This window comes from Callithrix jacchus, chromosome 1 (genome assembly GCF_049354715.1).
Source record: "Callithrix jacchus isolate 240 chromosome 1, calJac240_pri, whole genome shotgun sequence".
NCBI classification, from domain to species: domain Eukaryota; kingdom Metazoa; phylum Chordata; class Mammalia; order Primates; family Cebidae; genus Callithrix; species Callithrix jacchus.
This window is the reverse complement of record NC_133502.1, coordinates 154,099,753-154,122,497: the sequence shown is the minus strand read 5'-3', so window position 1 is coordinate 154,122,497 and position 22,745 is coordinate 154,099,753. Positions and strand designations below refer to the sequence as shown.

Genomic DNA, 22,745 nt, shown 5'->3' with positions numbered 1-22,745 from the left:
GGAGGTTGAGGTTGCAGTGAGCTGTGACAGGGCCACTGCATTCAGCCTGGGCAACAAAGTGAGACCTTATCTCAAAAAAAAAAAAATTAACTCAAATGGATGTATGCGCTGAATATAAGATAACTCTTAAAACACAGGATAAAATCTTCATGACTTTAGATTTGGCAATGGATTCTTCTTCACATCAAAAGCATAAGAAACAAGAAAATACGGTGATGTTGGCAAGATGACCAACTACAAGTTCCTAGCACTGCCCCCGCTCTCCGCCCCCCACCAAAACAAACAATGAATAACAACTACATTTTGATAAAAATAACTAAAGGAGAGTACCAGAATACAGCAAAGGAGTAGATGCAACTTTCAACAGCACTTAAACCCAGTATGGCCATAGAGTGACTGGACAAAAAGACCTCGTCTCCACCTCTACTTCTCGACAGATTCAGCTTGAAACCAGGGGGGATTTCTCCCTTCCAGAAAATGGTAAAAAAACATAACCCCAACAACTCTCATCCACTGTCTGCACCACTGTGTATTTCTGCAGTCCTCCACAGGTACTGAGACCAGCTGAGAGAAATGTCCGGAGTCCATATGGCTGTATTCACCCCAAGGAAGAATCCTACACCTCCCTCATCCTCTGTAGCCCTACCTGCTACTGTGCTACACAATCTTGAAAGCAGAGCCACTCTGGGAGTGCATCCTGCTCTGCAGGCAAATAGCTTCTATACCCTTCCATCCCTGAGGCTTTGTTGTCACCACACCATGCCTGTCTGGTGATCTGCTATCCTCAAGCCTATCTGCTACAGTGTCCTACCCCTGGGCTCAAGCTGCTATGGAGCCACTCCATCCCCTGCATCCCAGTTGCTGCTGTGTCCTGCTCCTCAGGGTCTAAGCTAATGCAGCATTTCACCTTCTGAGAAATAGGGTTTGGCCAAGCAGACCAGTCACACCTCTGGCACCTGAATCAAGGCAGCACCTGAGCTGACATGACATCCCACCTCCTAGGGAACCCGAGCACTGGTCTAGCCAAGCAGTTGATCCACCTTGGCACCCAAAACATGCAGTGTCCCGCATCCCAGGGAAATGGAGCATTGGTTGAGCTGAACCACCCTGTCTTCTAGGTGGAACAGACATGCAACACCCTACTTTTTTTTTTTTTTTTTTCCTTGAGACGGAGTTTCCCTCTTGTTACCCAGGCTGGAGTGCAATGGCGCGATCTCTGCTCACCACAACCTCCGTCTCCTGGGTTCAGGCAATTCTCCTCCCTCAGCCTCCTGAGTAGCTGGGATTACAGGCACGCACTACTGTGCCCAGCTAATTTTTTGTATTTTTAGTAGAGATGGGGTTTCACCATGTTGACCAGGATGGTCTCGATCTCTTGACCTCGTGATCCACCCACCTCGGCCTCCCAAAGTGCTGGGATTACAGGCGTGAGCCACCACGCCCGGCCCCCTACTTCTATACAACTGGACTAGTCCCCAGAGTCTAACCTGCTGAGGCATCCCACCTCTTCAGAGAGTAGAGTTGTCATTATGCTACTCCCTGTCCTCCAGGGCCCAGGACACTGCTGTGCTCCACCATTACTGGGTAACTATTGTTGCTGTACCTGGCCTCATAAAACTTGGTCCTCTGCCATGTACTACCAGCCCAGGGTCGAGTCCCCACTGCACAGTGCCTCATGCCCCAGAGCCTGAGTTTCTGGTGTAAACTCTTGACTCTGGGACTCTTGCTCCCTGGGGCTTAGGCCTCTGGAGCACTCCTTCTTCTCCAGATATGCCAATTCTGTGCACTGTCCCCAAGATCAGAGTCACAGCTACACCCTTTCCCCCTAGGAACAAGCTGCTGTGGTACATCTCAGCATCACAGACCCTAGTTTTGTGGCCAATCTGCATCTACTCAGACCTCATAGAGTAAATGTGCAGCCCAAGTCCCAGGTGCTACAATAGTTTCAAGAGACCCTGAGCTCAGCACATTGGCTCCACAGCCAATCCAAGCATGCACCCGGTAGCCCAGCACGGCTGTGGCTTCTTAAAACTTGGGGGTGAAGAAGGAAAATAAGGAAAACATGCTAAAAGAGTTACTGTGGGTAGAGAGGACAACTTGACTTTGTTTTTGGCAGAACTAGATTTTTTTTTTAAATGAACTGGCAGCAATAAGCAATATGAAAAGAAAATTAAGAAACAATTCCACATACTGGTGTTTAAAGACTACCTAAGGGCTGGGCATGGTGGCTCATGCTTGTAATTGCAGCACTTTGGGAGGCTGAAAAGGGTGGATCGCTTGAGCCCAGGAGTTTGAGACCAGGCAACTAGGTGAATCCTGGCGGGCCTGCGAGCCATGTCAGACCAGATGCCAAGAAGGATCCCGTCAACTAGGGTCCCTCCCATTGTTGGGAAAACAAGAACTGGAGAAGGCCAAAAGTCCTTGCAACTGAGGATCCTAACAACTCATGCTGCCAGTACTGGCGCCACAAACTCTTAAAGCTTAAGCTACTTAGACACCCAAAGTCATCATTGACATTGATTATAGTTAAAGAAGGTGCACAGAAACTACATCAGTATGCCAACTCAGAACAATAGCCACCAATACCTGCCCAATTGGTACACACAGGTGAAAGCCTTCCCTACGAAAACCACTCTGTAAAGTTTGGAATAGGTGATTATTCCACCAGATGTGATGATACAAATGCTGGGACACACAAAATATGAAAAAACAAGGAAATGTGACACCAGAAAAGAAACACAGTAATTATAAGATTCAAGCCAGGTGCGGTGGCTCACACCTGTAATCCCAGCACTTTGGGAGTCTGAGGCAGGCGGATCACCTGAAGACAGGAGTCCAAGACCAGCCTGGCCAACATGGTGAAACCCCATCTCTACTAAAAATACAAAAATACAGGCATGATAGTGCATGCCTGATGGTGCATGCCTGTAATCCCAGCTCCTAGGGAGGCTGAGGGAGGCGAATCACTTGAACCCAGGAGGTGGAGGTTGCAGTGAGCCAAGATAGTGGCCACTGCACTCCAGTCTGGGCGACAGAACAAGACTCCATTTCAAAAAAAAAAAAAAAAAAGCAAGATCCAACTACATGCTGGATAAAAGATATACAACTAAGTCCTCAATTAATATCATTGATAGGTTCTTAGTAATTGCAACTTTAAACAATGCACAGCATAACGAAACCAATTTTAGAATAGGTTAGTTGATATATATAAGAATTAACTTCCTATCGCATACAGTATATAGTTTCACTTAAACTGGTGGCAGTTTCTAAGAAACTACAAACAATGGTCAGTGAGGACTTACTATACTATGTAAATAGTATGCACAAGAAGGTTTCAAAGCTTCAAAGCAAAGAATATCACAGAGATAAAGGATATTTTATAACAATAAAAGAATCAATTCATCAAACAGATATATCATAAATATGAATGCTTTAAAATACATGAAACAAAATTTTTTAAATAGACAATTTCAGAATCATAGTTAAAGATTTTAGTATTCCTCTCTCATAGAACTAAACTAAAGAAAAAAGATCAGGAGAGAACACAGATGATATGGACAACACCATCAATCACCCTGACCTGCAGAATATACATTCTTTTCAAGTGCACATGGTATATTCACCAAGATAAACCATATGCTGGGCTGTAAAACAAATCCTAACAAATTTAAATGCATTAAAATTATATAGAGTATGTCTTTGACTATTAGTGATCAACAGAACAAGACAAGGCCTTATCTGACAAGGCCTTGCTCTCACTTCTATTCAATAATGTGTCAGTGCTAGCCATTGCAAGAAAGCAAAAAAAGGGGAGGGGGAGGAAAGAATAAAGAGAAGAAATAAAACTGTCTCTGTTTGCACACGATATTAATATAAATCTTAAAAGAAGCTACAAAAGGCCAGGCATGGTGGCTCACACCTGTCATCCCAGCACTTTGGGAAGCCGAGGCAGGTGGATCACGAGGTCAAGAGATTGAGACCATCCTGGTCAACATGGTGAAACCCCGTCTCTACTAAAAATATAAAAAATTAGCTGGGCATGGTGGCGCGTGCCTGTAGTCCCAGCTACTCAGGAGGCTGAGGGAGGAGAATTGCCTGAACCCAGGAGGTGGAGGTTGCGGTGAGCTGAGATCACACCATTGCACTCCAGCCTGGGTAACAAGAGCGAAACTCTGTCTCAAAAAAAAAAAAAGAACCTACAAAAACTACTAGAACTAATAAGTAATACAAAGTTAAAGTATATATAAGTCAACTGTATTCCTGCATATTAGTAGCAATTGGGAGATAAATCTTTTAATTCAATTTATGTCAAAATATGTAAAACACTTATGAATAAATTTAACAAGACACGCAAAGCCTCTATACTGAAAACTACAAAATATTTTTTAAAACCTAGATAAAATTAAGATATATACAATGCTCATATATCAGAAGTGTTTACATGACTAATGTCTCACTTTTTCCCAAACTGATATGTAGATAAAGTACAATCACAATAAAACTGCAGTTGACTTTTTATAGAAATTTATAAGCTGATTTCAAAATCTGTATGCAAATGCAAAGAACCTAGAATAGCCAAAGCAATTTTAAAAACAAATGAAAATATAAAACTGGGAGACTCTCACTACTATAAGGTTACAGTAATCAAAAGTATGTATTGACATTAGGATGGGCTTTTAGATCAATGAAAAAGAATACAGAGGCCAGAAACAGATTCGTGCATTTTTGTATTTTTAGTAGAGACAAGGTTTCACCATGCTGGCCAGGCTGCTCTCAAACTCCTGGCCTCAAGTGATCTGCCGACCTCAGCCTCCCAAAGTGCTGGGATTACAGGCATGAGCCGGTGCCCAGCCTAAGCAAATCTTTTAACTTCTCAAAGCCTTGGTTTTCTAACCTGTGAACTAGAAGAAAATAATACCTACTTCTCAGGTTTGTTGTGAGGCTTAGTGATAGCACATATTTTTTTAAAGTACCTACACTTGGCATACGGCACCTGGTTCAAAAAACAGCTTAGGATTCCAGTTTCAATTTCAGAGCCTGGACAACATAGGGAGACCCCACCTATTAAAAATTTTTTTTTTCAAATTAGCCCGGTATGGTGGCATGCACCTGTAGTCCCAGGTATTGGGGAGGACTGCTTAAATCTGGGAAGTCAAGGCTCCAGTGAGCCATAACAGCACCACTGCATTTGAGCCTAGGTGACAGAGAGACCCTGTCTCAAAAAAGGCCAATTTCACTTTCGCTTACTTCCATTAACATGATTTTATACACTATTCTGAAGACTTTACTTTGGAGTATATTGTGCTCTGCGAAGTTTCTTGCCTATAGTAAGCATTCAAGAAATATGCACTGAATGGATACATTAAAAAATGTCATAGGAATGCAAAAGTATTTGGTGGTAGATATGTGAACTGTTACAGACACACAGTCACATGCTGCATAACAATGTTTGGGTCAGTGAGGGATGGCATATTTGAAGGTGGTCGCATAAGATTGCAACAGAGCTAAAAAACCCTAGACTAATGATGTAGCAGCTATAACACTGAAGCATAATCCATTAGTTATGTGTTTGTGGCGATGTTGGTGTTAACAGTTCTACTACACTGCTAGCCATATACAAATCTAGCGTATACAATTATGTACAGTATATAATACTATATTTTTAACTTTTATTATAGACTAAAGGACACATGCACAGGTTTGTTACAAGTGTAAATTGCATGATGCTGAGGCCTAGGGTTCCAACAATCCCATCACTCAGGCAATAAGCATAGTTCCCATCTTGTGGTTGTTCAGCCCATGCCCGTCTTCCTCTCTCCCTCATCTAGTGATCCCCACTGTCTATTGTTCCCATCTTTATGTTCATGTATATTCAGTGTTAAGCTCCCATTTGTGAGAACATGCTGTACTTGGTTTTCTGTTCTTGTTGTTATGACACTTAGGATAATGGCCTCTAGCTCCACCCATGTCGCTATAAAGGACATGATTTTGTTCTTTTTTATACTTGCACAGTATTCCATGGTGTATATGTACCACATATTCTTTATCCAATTCACTGCTCATGGGCACTTAGGTTGCTCCCATGTCCTTGCTATTGTGAAGAGTGCTGCAATGAACATACAGGGACATGTGTCTTTTTGGTAGAATGACTTATTTTCCTTTGGGTATATATTCAGCAGTGGGATTTCTGGGTTGAATGGTAGTTCCATTTTAAGTTCTTTGAGAAATCTCCCAACTGCCTTCCACAGTGGCTGATTAGCTTGCATTCCCACCAACACTGTGTAAGCATTCCTTTGTCTCTGCAGTCTCACCAACTTCTATTGTTTGACTTTTGAATAACTGCCATTCTGACGTGAGAGAGTATCTCATCGTGGTTTTGATTTGCATTTATCTCACGATTAGTGATGTTGAGCACTTTGTCATGTTTGTTGGTCACTTTTATGTTTTCTTTTGAGAAGCGTCTGTTCATGTTATTTTCCCAATCTTAATTGGATTTTTTAGTGTTTGTTGGTTAAGTTCCCTGTAGATTCTGGATATTAGATCTTTGCTAGAAGCATAGTTTGTAAGCATTTTCTCCTGTTCTGTAGCCTGTCGACTCTAATTTTTTTTTTTCAGTTCCCTCTCAGGATATATCTGTTGGTCATTTCTTTTGCTTTGCAGAAGCTCTTTAATTATTCCCACTTGTCAATTTTTGGTTTTGTTGCAATTGCTTTGGGGGAGTTAGCCATAAATTATTTGCCAAAGCCTATGTCAAAAAGGGTATTTCCTAGGTTTTCTTCAAGGATTTTTATAGTTTGAGATCTTACATTTAAATCTTTAATCTATCTTGAGTTAATTTTCATATATGGTAAGAGACACGGGTCCATTTTCAATCTTCTGCATATGGCTAGACAGTTATCCAAGCACCACTTAGTGAATCAACAGTGCCTTTCCCACTGCTTACTTGTGCTGCCTTTGTCGAAGATGAGATGGTTGTAGATGTGCAGGTTTTATTTCTGTGTTCTCTATTCTGTTCCCCTGGCCTGTGAGTCTGTTTTTGGACCAGGCTGTTTTGATCACTGTAGTCTTATAGTATAGTTTGAAGTCTGGCAACATGATGTCTCCAGCTTTGTTTTGAGTACATAATACTTGATAATGATCATAAGCAACTATGTTACTGGTTCATATACCGTACTTTTTTTTTTTTTTCGAGACTGGGTCTCACCTTCAGAGCCCAGGCTAGAGTAGAGTGGCTTGATCACAGCTCCCTGTAACCTCCCAGTCTCAGGTAATCCTCCCACCTTAGCCTCCCGAGTAGCTGTGACTACATTGCCACCACATCCAGCTCATGTTTTTTCTAATTTTTTGTAGAGACAGGATTTCATCATGTTGCCCAGGCTGGTCTTGAACTCTGGGGCTCAAGTGACCTGACTGCCTCAGTCTCCCATAGTAATAGGATTACCAAAATGAGCCACTGCACTAGCCTCTATTATTAAAAAAAAAAAAAAAAAAAAAAAGTGAGCATAAAGCAGCCTCAGTCAGATCCTTCAGGAAATATTCCAGAAGAAGGCATTGTTTTTATAAGAGATGAAAGCTCCATGTGTGTTACTGCCTCTAAGACCTTTAAGTGGGACAAGATGTGGACAAGGAAGATGATGATATTGAAGATCCTGACCTGGTGTAGGCCTAGTCTAATGTGTGTGTTTGTATCTTCATTTTTAACAAAAAAAGTTTAAAAAGTAAAAAACAACAAATCTTAAAAATAGAAAAACACTTATAGAATAAGAATACAAAGAAAGAAAATTTTTTGTACAACTGTATAATGGATTTGTGTTTAAACTAAGTGTTACTACAAAAGCTTCAAAGAGTTTTTAAAAATTTTAAGTTTATCAAGTAAAAATACTATAGTTAAAAGGAATAAAATCTAGTATTTGGTGGCACAAAAGGGAAACTAGAGTTAACAATAATTTAATGTATGTTTCAAAAAAACCAAGTGTGGAATTAGAATGTTCCAAATACAAAGAAATGATAAATGCTTGATGTGATGGATATCCCAATTACCTTGATGTCATTACACATTGTATGCCTGGTTCAAAATATCACATGTACTCCATACATATGTACTATTACGCATCCAAAATAAGTAAAAATAAAAAATTCTAAAAATAAGAGAATTTCTTAAAAGTTACAGTAAGCTAAGGTTAATTTATTATTAAAGAAAAATCTTTTCTATAAATTTAGTATTGCCTAAGTGTACAGTGTCTATAAAGTCTACAGTAGCATACAGTAATGTCTTAGGTCTTCACTTACCACTTGCTCAATGCCTCACAGAGAGCAACTTCCAGTCCTGCCCCACATAAACACAAACCATCATAATGAACCAATGATCAATCTCACTTGACCCAGTTGTTGAAAATTCATACAGTCATCTAGTATCCTTTATCTATTATGTGCTAGGTGCTTGGGACACAAGAGTACTGAAACAAGACAAAAATCTCTGTCCCTGGCATTTTATATTCTTTGAAGGGTGGGAAGAACAGCCAAGGGGAGGGGGAATAAACATAATGATTAAGTAAATTATAAAACATGTTAGAAGGTGATAAATGTTGTAGAAAAAAGTAAAGAAGGAGGTGTTGCAATTTTAAGCAAGGTAGTCCTCAGGAGAAGGAAACATTGAGAAAATACTTTGAGCAAAGTAGATAAGAGCGTTAGTCATCTACAAAAAATCATTCCAGGTAGTGATAAAAGCAAGTGTTAAACCAGACCATACTTCACTTGCTCAAGCATAGAGTGAGCAAGGGAGATAATAGCAAGAGATGAAATCAAAGCAATCTGGAAAGGAGGAAAGGTACCCCTTGGAGGGCCTTATAGACCATTTAGAGGAGTCAATGCAAGGTCTGGAACAAAGTAGAAACAAAATTTGATTTTAGCTATAAAAGCCAAAAAAAATGTTTTATGGAAGGTGTTTCAAGCCATATACTCAAAATGAGAAAAATCTCCCCTGAATATCATGAATATCTTATTTATAACTTATCTTTAATCAAAGCCTCTTTTGTTCTATTTCTAACTACTTCACTCAAGCTTAAAGGGGTACTTTCCAATATCCTGGAATTTGTTAGTTCACGCAAATGTACTTTGTCACTCATACTGCCTTTCACAACCTTCTTTTTTTTTTTTTTGAGACAAGAGTCTGGCTCTGTCACCGAGGCTGGAGTGCAGTGGTGTGATCTCAGTTCATACCAACCTCTGCCTCCCAGGTTCAAGTGATTCTTGTGCCTCAGCCTCTCAAGTAGCTGGGATTATAGGTATGTACCATCATGTCCAGCTAGTTTTTGTACTTTTAATAGAGACAGGGTTTCACCATGTTGCCCAGGCTGGTCTTGAACTTCTGAGCTCAGGCTATCTGCCCACCTCAGCCTCCTAAAGTGCTAGGATTACAGGCATGAGCCACCTTGCCCAGCCTCAACCTTCATTTTTAATCCATTATAATCTATTTTTAATCCAATTTAAATTAGAAAATGAGCTTATTTTTATATTAAGTCTTTCCTCATAACATTCTCTAAGTCTTTTCCTTCTTGAATTATGAGAACAGTAAGTATATTTCTCTTCTTCATTTTTAAGTGTATCAGAAATATATCTGTGACTTTTTTAAGACTGAGTCTTGGTCAGGCAGAGTGGCTCATGACTACAATCCCAGCACTATGGGAGGCCAAGGCGGGTGGATCAACTGAGGTCAGGAGTTTGAGACCAGCCAGGCCAACATGGTGAAACTCCGACCTCTACTAAAAATAAAAAAATTAGCCAGGCGTAGTGGCGGGCACATGTAATCTCTGCTACTCGGGAGGCTGAGTCAGAAGAACTGCTTGAATCTGGCAGGTGGAGGCTGCAGTGAGCCGAGACCATGCCATTGCACTCCAGCCTGGGCGACAAGAGTGAAACTCCATCTCAAAAAAAAAAAAAAGAGAGACTGAGTCCAGCCAGGCACAGTGGCTCATTATATAATCCCTGCCCCTTGGGAAGCCAAGGAAGAAAGATCACTTGAGGCAAAAATTAAGAGCAGCCTGGGCAACATAGCAAGACCCCATCTCTACAAAAATAAAAATACTGGCTGGGTGTGGTGGTTCACATCTGTAATCCCAGCACTTTTGGAGGCCAAGGTACAAGGACTGCTTGAGCCCAGAAGTTCAAGACCAGCCTAGGCAACATAGTGAGATGAGACCCTGTCTCTACAAAAAATTTTAAAAATTAGCAGAGCATGGTGGCAGATGCCTGTAGTCCCAACTACTCAGGAGGCTGAGATGGAAGGATCACTTGAGCCCAATGCACCACTGTATTCTAGCCTGGGTGACAGAACAAGACCCTGTCTCAAAAAAAAATAAAAAATAAAAAATAAAAAATTAGCCAGGCATGATAGCACACACCTGTAGTACCAACCATTAATATGTGAGAGGCTGAAGTGAAGGATTACTTGAGCCCAAGAGGTAGGTTGCAGTGAGCTCTGACTACACCATTGCACTCTAGCCTGGGTGACAAGAAAGAGAATCTGTCTCTTAAAAAAATTAATAAATAAGACTGAGTCAGTGTCTTCAGAGAACAGATTTTCTTAAATAGATGCAAAAGGCAGTCTGCATCACACAATGGGTTATTTCTCTAATCGTTCTCTTATTTTTATCTGTAATTGAGCACAACTGTCATTTTTTAAAGCAACTCAAAGGACTTTATGATAATGTATTAATTTGTTTCCATAAACTTGACATTTTAGTAACAAACTATGTATATAAACTGAAATCTGGATGTCATAGACATTAATGAAAATGCCAAGAGCCTATCACCAATTCATTTCCATCCAGAGACGTCTATTCCGATGTAGTTTTCACTTCTTAAATATATACTCTACCCACAAGTCTACTGTAATCTAGAGGTTTTTGTTTGGTTTTGTTTTCTAAGGAGAGAAACCCACAGAGAAGGAAAACATATGTTTTAAACTACATTTGAGAGAGCAGACTTTTTAAAAGAATAAAATGTGCTAGTTCTCTTCCCATTATCATTACTATTTATTTTTTCAGCTAAATTCCATCCACATTTAAAAGTCCCCAAAATGTTCTCAAAAAGAAAATTGGTAAGATGTAAGGATAAACATCTAGGTCTCAGTATAATTTATATCAACTTACTATGACATCTTCAACCATTCATCACCTTCTGGTTTCCAATCTCCTTTTACCAACCTCTCGAAATTTGTTACAATGGCACCACCTGCACCTAAAAATAAAAAAATAAACAAAAATAGTTAGCCAAATTTTCTTGAAAAAAATATTTAAAAGGAGTCATAATTCTATCACCTGATAAAAAATTCTAAGAGGATTCCCAAAATGTAATTTTTGGAAAGAAGAAGAAAGTTGCCTAGTATATTTAGGGTACTAAAACAACTGCAATTCTTCTCTTTCGCCAGCAGGGCAACTGTCTACTACTGTACTGTAATTAAGGTTAAAATTGGGACCTTAGGCACAAAGGTATGGCCAGAGGTTCATTTTAGAACTGAAAAATAAAATCTTCTGCTTTATTACTTCCTTTCCTAATATGACTGGTTATAGGTACAGTATATTGTAAAAGGAGGTTAGAGAAATTTGTTAAATTCCTACATACAAAACAAAAAGGCAAGTGATGCAAAGTTCAGTGATCATGAACCCAGTCAATCATATTTACTATTTCTAGTAATTCTGAAAGAAAAAAAAAAACACAGAAAAGAGCAATATTTTTTATTCACATGTCCCACATAATTTCTTATGTAAACATTTATTTACAGTGGCACTATATCTTAATTAACTATAAATCTTTCGGGTTCTGGGGATCTTAATCAAACCAAGTTCTGGGGATCTTTCTGGTTCTGGGGATCTTAATCAAACCAATCATAAAAGTTTTCTATTATAAGACAGGCTCTAAATAATGGCTTATGCCTCGTACCAGCCAACAGAAACAAGGTTTTTACTTTCCAGAAGTCTGTTATTAAAATATTATTAATGTAACTAGAGAATTGTTCAGTAACGGTATTAATAATACACCAATAAGAGAGTATTTATGAACACATATTGCTAATATTACCTCGAGCCCATCCAATAGCTATCATGACTATCAAGCCATTTTTATAATAGCTATTAGCATGTGTGACTCCACCAACTATTTTCCAAGTTCTGGTCACCTCCTTCATTCCTGAAGCCAGTAGTTGAACAGGTAGATGTGAATACCCCTGAGAAACTAGGTCATGTGGGCAAAAAAATGTAATATACCTGAAAATAAAATTTTAACATTTTAATATATGAATGGCATCAGAAAAACAAATTACAATCCAACCTAACAGCAATAACAATTTGGCAAAAAACAACAAATGGAATTTTCCATATAAACATTTAACTTGAATTTAATAAAACCATTGTTTGGGTAGGGAGTTAGTTTTTCAAATCACATGAAACATATGTCATTTGACAAAAAGTCATGATCAGAGGAGAATGTGAATTGTGGACTTCCGAATACTTTATAGATATAAGAAATATTTAGTGAGCTCTTAATTTGTGCCTATATCATTCTAGAAGTTAACTGCTGAATCCAGTAACCAAACAAATGAATAATCATTCCAGGGATAGGGACTCCTACACAGTGTATTTGTCCTCTGGGAAAATTGATTACAGAAAAGGCCCTTTGGTAACAGCAAGGGCTACAATTGAAACCCAACTAAAATATTCACCTGTGCCCCACTGTGCAGCTCATAAACTGTAATCTATACAAAGATACATGATGGCTCATAAGGAGGCAGATTTATATTATGAAAAAATATATTTCCATACAGTTGAAAGAATCTGAAGCTTGTTCTTTAATTTAGTTCACTAAGTTTAAGTTTTAACCAAATTAAATTGTGATTAAAAATAATTCATCCCATCTCTGGTAAATTATTTTTTTAAACTTCATTTGTTCTAAGCATCTGTTCAAATACTAGCAGTAAGATCTACTGGAAAACATACTGCTTTTTTTGCTCCATTCCCAAAATACTCTGGCAGACAATTTTGTGCTTAAAGTAGAACATATCTTCTTTTTAATGGGGTGATATAAAACTCATGGCATGAAAGAATATATCTCTTTTAAAAGAAGCTATTAATCTTATTGCAATTCATAATTCATAAAGTCAGAATTCTTCAACGTCCATGAAATATAAAATGTTTGTCAAAATATTGCTTCAGCAACTAAATAAAAAGATACAATAGTTTGTTTAGCCTAAAGCAACCTTTCTTCCTCATCTCCACTTACCAATTCCTTCCTATTCTTCAAGGTCCCACTCAGATATTACCATAGTCATTGACTTTGGGAGTTTTGTTTTATTTCATCATCTCAGCTCAGACTACATTCTGATGGCTCTGTATAACAAAACCAATTGGTTCCTATGCCTAGAAATAGCTCTTTATAAATTTTTCTTTATAATATAAAATAAAGGTGGTAATGCTCATAATAAATTATAATAGTTCTTAGATGACAGGAATCATTCATCTTGTTACCCTCTAACCTAAAACTCAGCATGATGAAAAGTAGCCCTGAATTAAATCATTTATTAGCAGTCAATATGGAGACAAAATATAAAATACATCAAATCAAAGAATTAGTTGATAATGAAAGAGTTTGAGAAAGAAGAATAAACTATCTGAGAGTAGTAAAAAGATTTCTGAAAACCATTTGTATGGCTTTCATATTTTACATGTTTATATAAGATTTTAAAAACAACTAGTTTGATTTAAAATTTTTATACATTCATATAATGTATATGAATTTGAAAATTTGAAAGCCTCTGTATACTTCTCTCTTTGAACATAGACTAATTTCTAAGAAGTTGGTTAGGTAATGCAGGAACAGTATATACACTTAATTTTTAAATGTATTTTTAATAAAATAAAAATATTTTTGTATCTATTATAGATTACATTAAGGGGGAGTTGTTTTCACCTTAGCATTACTTACTGCCCAAAAGTAAAATATTCAAAAAACAACAAAAAGGATATTACAACTGACCTCATTTTCATTCCTTACACTGAACCTAAGCTTAACGTGAGTTAAAAACTTACATTATTACAACAGCAATCTTCAACTTTTACATTCAGCTATGTGACATTATAGCATAAGACATAAAATTTGCAATCACTGCAACTCTTCTATTTAATCAAATCTTTCTAAAGCATACCTATAATAAGCTAACATTTTTTAACCAAAAAACTGTTTACATTTGAGAGTTCAGTAGGCACAGGGCAAAAGTACAATTGTTTATTGTGCTCAGCAGACTTACAAGTAAACATATCAGACCAATGCCATCCTGAAAAACCATTCCTGCTCTATAACAAATTTGCTTTTTTTTTAATTTTATTTTTATTGTACTTCAGATTCTGGGGTACATGTGTAGATCATGAAAGATTGTTGCATAGGTATATTCATGGCAAAGTAGTGTGTTGCCACCATCCCCCCATCACCTATACCTGACATTTCTCCCCACATTATCCCTCCCCTACTCTCCCTCCCACTACAAATTAGCTTTCTAAAATTCTTTTAATAAATCCCTCAACCAACACTTATTAGGTAATCACCTTATAACTTCTTCTGTAAACATAATTTCACCTTTAACTAAAATTGTCATATCTAAGGTAACTTTAACTTGTAACGTGCCTAAAGAAAACGCATTGGAAAAAGAAAGAAGAAATGGAATGAGAAAACACTTGATTTCTCATACATTTAACTTGTATAGGGTTAAGTTAATGGAGAGAAAATAATACCAAAAGACTAAAAGTCTCAAACGGGATACACACAAGATCCTAGACCACTAACAAATGAAATCTCAACCAGTTTAAGTAAAAATGAGAGTAGAGCGAGCCGTGGTGGCTCCGGCCAGTTGTCCTGGCGCTTGCAGAGGCGAGGCTATGAGTTCAAGGCCAACCTGAGCAACATAAGAAGCTCTCATTGATTAACAAAAAAAAAAAAGAGAGAGTAGAATTTAGGTTAATACAAAAAGTTGTACAGAGAGAAGCTTCCCAGGCTTAGTCACTGAGAACTAACTCTGTTTTCATTCTATCAATTCCACTCCTCTATCAAAGACAGTATCACTTAACTAAGCCAAAACACAATGATAAACTAAATATAGTTTATGTTAGTCCAATATGACAGCTTTGTTCTTGCTCTTATCACTCTAACAAATTGCAAATTTTTGTACATGCTTTGAAAAATAGACAGAATGACACTTATCAAATGATACTTTTTGTTGTATTTTTTTCTCATCTAAATGTAGTCTCATTTACACAAATGTGCCATATATAGTAACTGATACTTGAACGTTTAAAAAAAATAAACTGGGGCACAAAAGTATTTAAAAACTATAAAATATTAATTTCCCCAGAAACAGCTTTAAAAAAAAAAAAGGAAAAACCTGTGAAAGTGTATGCTGTCTTCCAAACAATACTTTAACATACCAAGTTATTGCTTCTCTTTGCCAGTAGATGGTGCTAATTTCCAGATGTATACACTATGAGCTATTATACTAAAGCTTGCTTGTTTAAAAACATTTCTAACACCATTTTATCTCTCATATTAAAATCAAATGAAACAGAGATTGTTCTTAATATGGAAACTGTAAAAAAGAAAATAGTAAAAATATACTAAGTCTTTAAGACAGCATCATTTTTTATATTTAAGGATCTCTGAGAACAGAAATAACGTTCCTGTTTCTAAAGTACAAAATAATATACTATGTAAGTACAGATTAAAGGACTAGATACCCCAGGTTTGAATCCCAGCTTCAACTACGCAGTACCTGTGACACCTTAGGCAAGTTATTAACCCCTCTATGCCTCAATTACATGCTCTTTAACATATAATTGAATAAAATAATACCTAATTCACAGAGTTCTCCTTAGGTTTAAGTGAAATAAGTAAAACACTTAGAAAAACTGTCTGGGACACACAATAAACACTATATAAGTAATTGCTATTATTTTTGTTTTATAATGCCTAACAGAACACCTAGAACCAATAAAAATGCTATCAACAAACAAAATATAGATAGTAATATAATGGACTATACAGCAGAAGGAAGGTATGTTCTATGGCTACATACAAACACACAGGTGAATCTTAGTAACATAATGCTGAAAACAAATCTTAGCTTTTTTATGTAGTTTTAGCATATGTTTATATCCATAAACAATACAGTTCTTGAAAGCTTTATAAATAGAATCATATGTATTTTTCTGTTTAAGTTCTATTCCTGAGATTTATTCTTATTATATGTGGTTATAATTTTAATTTTCACCAGTCTTTACCATAACAGAATTAACGTGTCATAATTTATCCATTGACAGAGTTGTTCCTAGTTTTCCCTATCATAAATAGCGTTTCTAGAAACATTCTTGTATATACCTGTACATAAGCAACATTGTTTTCTTGGTATATGCTTAAGAGATTTATTTTAGGAAAATAATTCTTAAACTCTATTACATAATGCCATTATATTAATACCCATCTTTTTTCTTCTGTGGATGAGCACTTTATTGCTTCTAGTTATTTCACTGGGCATCATGAAGTTAAAGATAATGGTTACCTCTGAAGGCAGAAGAAAGGAGATGGAATGGGAGGAGACCACAGAAGGGACTACAGAAGGGACCATAAAAACTAGTGGTAAGGGTTCTGAGAAGATGGTAGTGGCTACACAATTGTTTATTTTGAGCTCTTCAAATTCCCATAAAAACACACAGAGCAACAACATAGGAAAACCAAAATCCCATGCACAATAGCTGACTCTTGAACAACATAAGGGGTTAGGGGTCCCAAACCCTATGCAGTCAAAAATCCACATATAACTTCTGACTCTCCAAAATCTGACTATTAATACCTTATTGTTGAAAAGAAGCCTTACCAATAATATGAACAGGTGATTAACAGATATTTTTTATGTTATACGTATTATATAATTTTTTCACTGTCACCTATCTGTCCCAGATGTATTCTTATAATTAAGTAAGCCAGAGAAAATGTTATTAAGAAAAATTTAAGGAAAAGATAATGTATTTACTATTAATTAAGTGGAAGTGGATCATTAAAGTCTCCATCCTGTTCATCTTCACAAAGAGTATGCTTATAGGGAGCAAGCGTTGGTTTTGCTACCTTAGGGGTGGCAGACACAGAATAAAATCTGCATATAAGTGGAGCCACACAGTTCAAATCCATGTTGTTCAAGGGTTAACTCTACTTAGAACAAAACTATGTGACAAGATATCCCCTCAAACCCAAAAATGCAAGTGGGTAGAGGAAAATCACCAACACCCACAACACTGTACTACTTGGCAGAAAAAAGAAAGCAACAAGGTGGCAACTGAAGAACTTAAAACCAAAATAATACAAAAATAGCTAATGGGTATACAATGAAAAGCAGAGCAGACTAATTTGGAAACACACACATGCACACGCAAGCACACACATACACAAATGCTACAACTGACAGGGTTCTGACATTTCTAACAACAGATAAGACAAAGAGTCCATGATAAGAAGTTCTGGAAGGGCTGAAACAGTTTAGTCCCTCTGAGCTTTAAGCGTTTGAAATGGATCCACCAGGGTTCTCTTCTAGAACAAGTACACACTTGAAGAAACTGAGAAGAATCACACCTAAGCAGCATAGAACAACAGAAGAAAGAGAAGGTCCAAACCAAACTGAGGAAGGTAAGAGACACAAGAAATCTCAAAAAGCAGGTCCTCGTCTTTTGAACACTACATAAAAACAAAAGCAGGAGCTCTGTGAAGTCAAAAAAAACTTTCACCACATTCTGCAAGTTTATGAAAGCCAATTTCATATAAAAATGACCAAAAGTATCAAGATCAAATCCTACAAAAAATTTTAACAAGAAAAAAAATAAGCAGAATAAATCCCTACAATGAAAGCACTCAGTAAAATGTGTCCACAAAACAGATCAAAACTGTAAACTACTATTTCAAAACAAACTAAAGACATTAAGAAAGTGATGTAAAACATAAAAGAACACATATCAGAATAAGCAAAATTGAGAACCAAAGATTCAACACTCAGGAAAGAATGAGAGATAAAAGGAAAAAAAAATCAATTTCCAAAATAAAAAACAAACCAGAAAACACAAAGAGAAATAAACATAACAGACAGTGCCTTCAAAGAAACAGCAGGTGAAAAGAGAAAAATAGGTTAATTTTTTTAGAAATACAGAGTTTAAAAGATTCCTTGAAGAAAGGCAAAGAAGAGCCAAAACACCAATAATAAGATTTCTTGAAGAAAACCAATGCAAAGGAGGAATACAAATGCTACTATTACTTTCTCAATTAAAAAAAAAAATTGTAGGTACCAAAAATAACACACCAGGTACAAGAGAATACTGTCATACAACAACCAACACCAAGATATTTTATTTAAATGACTGGGCTTTAATGAAAAAACAAATCTTTAGGAATCTAGAAAACAAAGATCTTAAAAGAGAAAGAAAATTAAAAGATCACCAGACTTTGACAGCAGTGCTTTAAGCCACAAGAAAATAGAGTAATATATTTTAAATGACAGTGTAAAATAGTACATTTATTGTTAAAATGCGAGAATGAATCAAGTATATGCAATAATAATTTTCTACAATCATTTCTTTCATAGTCTTTGAACATTAAGACTACTGTGAGCATCATACAGAAAAAAAAATCAACAATGTTAGAATATATTAATTCAATCACATCCTATGTCCTTAAAACCCCAAATTCTTAGGGTGGAAGAAAGGAGATACATATATATAAAGAGAAAAGTTAAATAAAAGCTATACGGTCCTGAATTTGAATTGGAAATTTCAATATGAACTCATGAGTTATTTTATCTTCATTTTTCCTACCTCTGATCACTGAAAAGGCCTAGTCAATGATCAACCCACTAACAGTAAGCATCTCTAGCTCTCAAATTGTGGTCTTGAAATGCCATTTATCACTAAATGACACCAGAAATTCTTAGAGAAACAAGTGATTCCAGAAGAAAAGCATAAAATGAAACTTTCACCACCAGGTAGAAAGTAAGCTAATTCAAAGTCTGTCTCAAGAGGCTTCCACTGGCTGAAGATGGGATCATTTGAGCTTCAATATGAAAATAACTGAAATTGTATTGAAACCAATGAAATATGGTTAGTCCATGAGCTCATAATTATTTCCTTTATGCTAGTTATCTTCGGAAGATGACAGTGATCCAGTTCACTGTACTGAAAACTGGTAAATAAAACAAAGAACAAAGCATTACCTTTCCAGTATGAATTGTACAGCTGGTTTCCAAATAGATGGTAAGTAGGAAGTATCTATTTGTATTTTGAGATCTTTGGAATGTCACTTTTCTGGCCAGAAACTCTGTGGCTGGTGGCAACTTTGCCCAACCTCTTGTCCTGTGTCCAGGTAGAATGAAGTATGCAGACAAGTGGAGGGTGAGCAAGACAAAGAGCAGCTTTGTTTAGTGTTAGAGCAGCTCGGAAAAGACCCACAGTGGGTAACTCCTCTCTATAGGCAGGCCAAACGATTGAGTGTACAGCTCCCAGCAGAGAGGAGGCCCTGGAGTGGGTGGCTCCTCTTTTAAACAGGTCCTCCCATCGTCTCTGCAGCTGTCAGCAGAGGAGGCTCCTCTCTGCAGGCAAGTCATCCCAACAAGTGCTCAGCTCCCAACAGAGAGGATAGCTCCTCTCTGCAGCTAATCAAACACATCTGTAGCTCTCAGCAGAGAGGAGGCCTTGCAGAGAGGGTAGGTCCTCTATGCTCAGCTCTCAGCAGAGAGGGTAGCTCCTCCCCATGTCTGCAGCTTTAAGCAGAGGAGGCCCTGAAGAGGGCAGGTCCTCGCTGCAACCGGCCATACAGTAGATTCTTCCTCCTCTGTCCTGCCCTGGCTGAGCCCAGGGCTTAAGGGCCTCAGAGGAGGAAAATGCATGCTGATTGGTCCATGGGCAGCAATGGGCAGCCACAGGAAAAGGCACCATGAATTCCCCCTCTGATGGCAGGACTGGCAGCCCACCTCGAGGCTTCAGGCCTCCCAGAGCCTGAAGGTTGGGCTTCATTGTGGACCTGCCAGCTTCTGCCCAGGAGCCTGTCTGCCTCTGACACCATTCATCATACCCTGGCTGTTGGCACCAAGAGGTATCTGCAGGCCAGCACCTGGTCACCCTCGGCTCCCCCTCAACTTCCCCTCCTGCACTCTTCAGCACCCAAAGTTCAGAGGGGGCAAAGGTGGCAGGGGGCTGGCATGTTAGCACTGCCCTGAGAGTGGGCACACCCAGCCAGGCTGTGACAGCCCAGCAGCAAAGTTGTATTTCTTGATTTGGGTAGTGGTTACAAGGATGTACCCTATAATAATTTATTAGGTCTTATGTTTGGCTTTGTGGTTTTCTGTATTTTCTTTTTTTTTTTTTTTTTTTTTTGAGACAGAGTCTTGGTCTGTTACCTAAGCTGGAGTGCACTGGCATGATCTCAGTTCACTGCAACCTCCACCTCCCCAGCTGAAGCGATTCTCCTCCCTCACCTTCCCAAGTAGCTGGGACTACAGGCACAGGCCACCACACCCAGCTAATTTTTGTATTTTTAGTAGAGACAGGGTTTCAGCATGTTGGCCAGGCTGATATCAAACTCGAGACTTCAGATGATCCGCCTGCCTTGACCTCCCAAAGTGCTGGAATTACAGGCCTGAGCTACCCCGCCCAGCTATTTTCAGTTTTTTTAATACAAAGATTTGTTTAAGAGACAATTTTTTTCCTAATCTAAATGATAGATATATAACTTTTAATTTTATCACATCTATTTTGGATAATTTTATAAATACTTTTTTTTTTTTTTTTTTGAGACGGAGTTTCACTTGTTACCCAGGCTGGAGTGCAATGGCGCGATCTCGGCTCACCGCAACCTCCCCCTCCTGAGTTCAGGCAATTCTTCTGCCTCAGCCTCCTGAGTAGCTGGGATTACAGGCACACACCACTATGCCCAGCTAATTTTTGGATTTTTAGTAGAGACGGGGTTTCACCATGTTGACCAGGATGGTCTCGATCTCTTGACCTCGTGATACAAATACTTTTTTTTTATCGAATTCAGTATTACTTGTAATTTTACATTAAAAAAAAAAACATCTGGCAGGCACAGACCTGGTGATTTCATGGGAAGAACCGTTGAGGTCCTGGCTTTGCACGGAGGTAAGAGCGGGGAATGGAGGCAGGAGTGAAGTCTCAGGAAAAGAGGTGGCTGCAGTAGCAGAGCCCTCTGGCTGTGTGTGTCTGAGGCTTAGCAGCCGGAGCCGTGGATAGTTTGCTGAGCCCATTAGTGCACCCAGCAGAGACACGCTGCTGCCCTACTACCGGCATCCTCCCAACATGCCTCTGTTCATCAGGAACGTAGCCAACAACATCAGGTCTGAAGATTTATAGTGTGAGTTTGATCATTACGATCCTATAGATGATGTGTATGTTCTACTTGATTACTATACTCACCGTCCAAGAGGATTTGTTTATGTTCAAGAATGTTTGTGATGCTGAAGACGCTTTACGTAATTTGGACAGAAAGTAGATTTGTGGGCGGCAGACTGCAATACAGTTTGCCCAGGAGGACGGGAAGACACCAAATCAGATGAAAGTCGAGGAAGGGAGGAATAGGTACAGTTCTTCATGCTATGATGATTATGACAGATACAGAAGTTCTAGAAGCCTAAATTATGAAAGAAGGACGTCAAGAAGTCAGTCTTTTTATTACAACTACAGAAGATCATATAATCCTAGAAATAGACCAGCTGGAAGACCACAGCAGAGCAGAAGCCATTCCGACAACGCCAGACCGAACTGCAGCTGAAATACCTAGTACAGTTCTGCTTACTATAAGAAAGATATGAAAGCAGATAAAGAACCAAAGAAGAGCAGTTCAAGTGACCAAAGGGTGGGTGGAAGGTGCTGCAGCATGAATACTGTACAAATATTTTGACTCTGGTCTGAAAAGATAAAAGAATGTTATGGAAAACTACATGGAATAATTGAAGTCCCTTTAAGCTTGAAAGCAAACATTTTAGGACAAAAGAAAGGAAATTCAACTTTATACTTGTAGAAACTCATCCCTAAATATGAATAGGTTTATACTGATTCACGGGTAACAGGTCCATAATAAATTATTGGAAACTAGGATGTCTGAATATCAAGGAAGACAGCCATAGTCTCTTACAGTGCCTCTGTTGGTCTGTCTCAAACTCAATTGGGTGGGAAAAGGTATGGTCCAATATAAAAGTTCCACTTCGCCATGACTAGCAAATTTTGCCTTTCTTTATTTTGGTTCCAGTGTTTTGTGCTTAACCATTTGCTTTGTTGGCAACTGTGTTTATTTACTTGTACAACACATGCAGTTTACATTTTCCTCAACTACATTCCTTCCCAAGTAAATTCCAATTATATTTGACATCCAGCTAAGAGGGCCCATCTCTTCTCACCTCTATCCTAGTCAGTATGTTCAGCAAATATTTACTGAGCCCTTACTGTGGGCAAAACATTGTACTGGATAATTGAGGAGAAAAATAGATTAAATCCCTTATTCAATAAATGTCTACTGAGCAAAATCTAATAAATCATTATAGTATGACCTCGTTGTTCTGTTTGAGGTGTATTATTCATAACTATTTTATAGCATTCATATCTTAATGTAATTATAGAACCCAATATACTACCAAAGATAGTAATTGTGTGGTTATCTGCCAT

The 22,745-nt window shown here is 38.0% G+C and overlaps 1 protein-coding gene and 1 pseudogene across 3 annotated transcripts in view; one reads left to right on the top strand and one right to left on the bottom strand.

The window, feature by feature from the left end:
* The window catches only part of TMEM38B (transmembrane protein 38B), a 251,912-nt gene that overhangs the window by 201,898 nt on the left and 27,269 nt on the right, over positions 1 to 22,745 (bottom strand). For all 3 annotated transcript variants that reach the window (XM_054258575.2, XM_054258577.2, XM_002743174.7), the window contains exons 3-4: positions 12,079 to 12,263; positions 11,151 to 11,238 (exon numbers count right to left, since the gene is read on the bottom strand). In XM_054258575.2, the coding sequence (XP_054114550.1) occupies positions 11,151 to 11,238; positions 12,079 to 12,263 (273 nt within the window). The remainder of the gene's footprint in view (positions 1 to 11,150; positions 11,239 to 12,078; positions 12,264 to 22,745) is intronic.
* On the top strand, positions 19,224 to 21,984 carry LOC103794601 (uncharacterized; annotated as a pseudogene).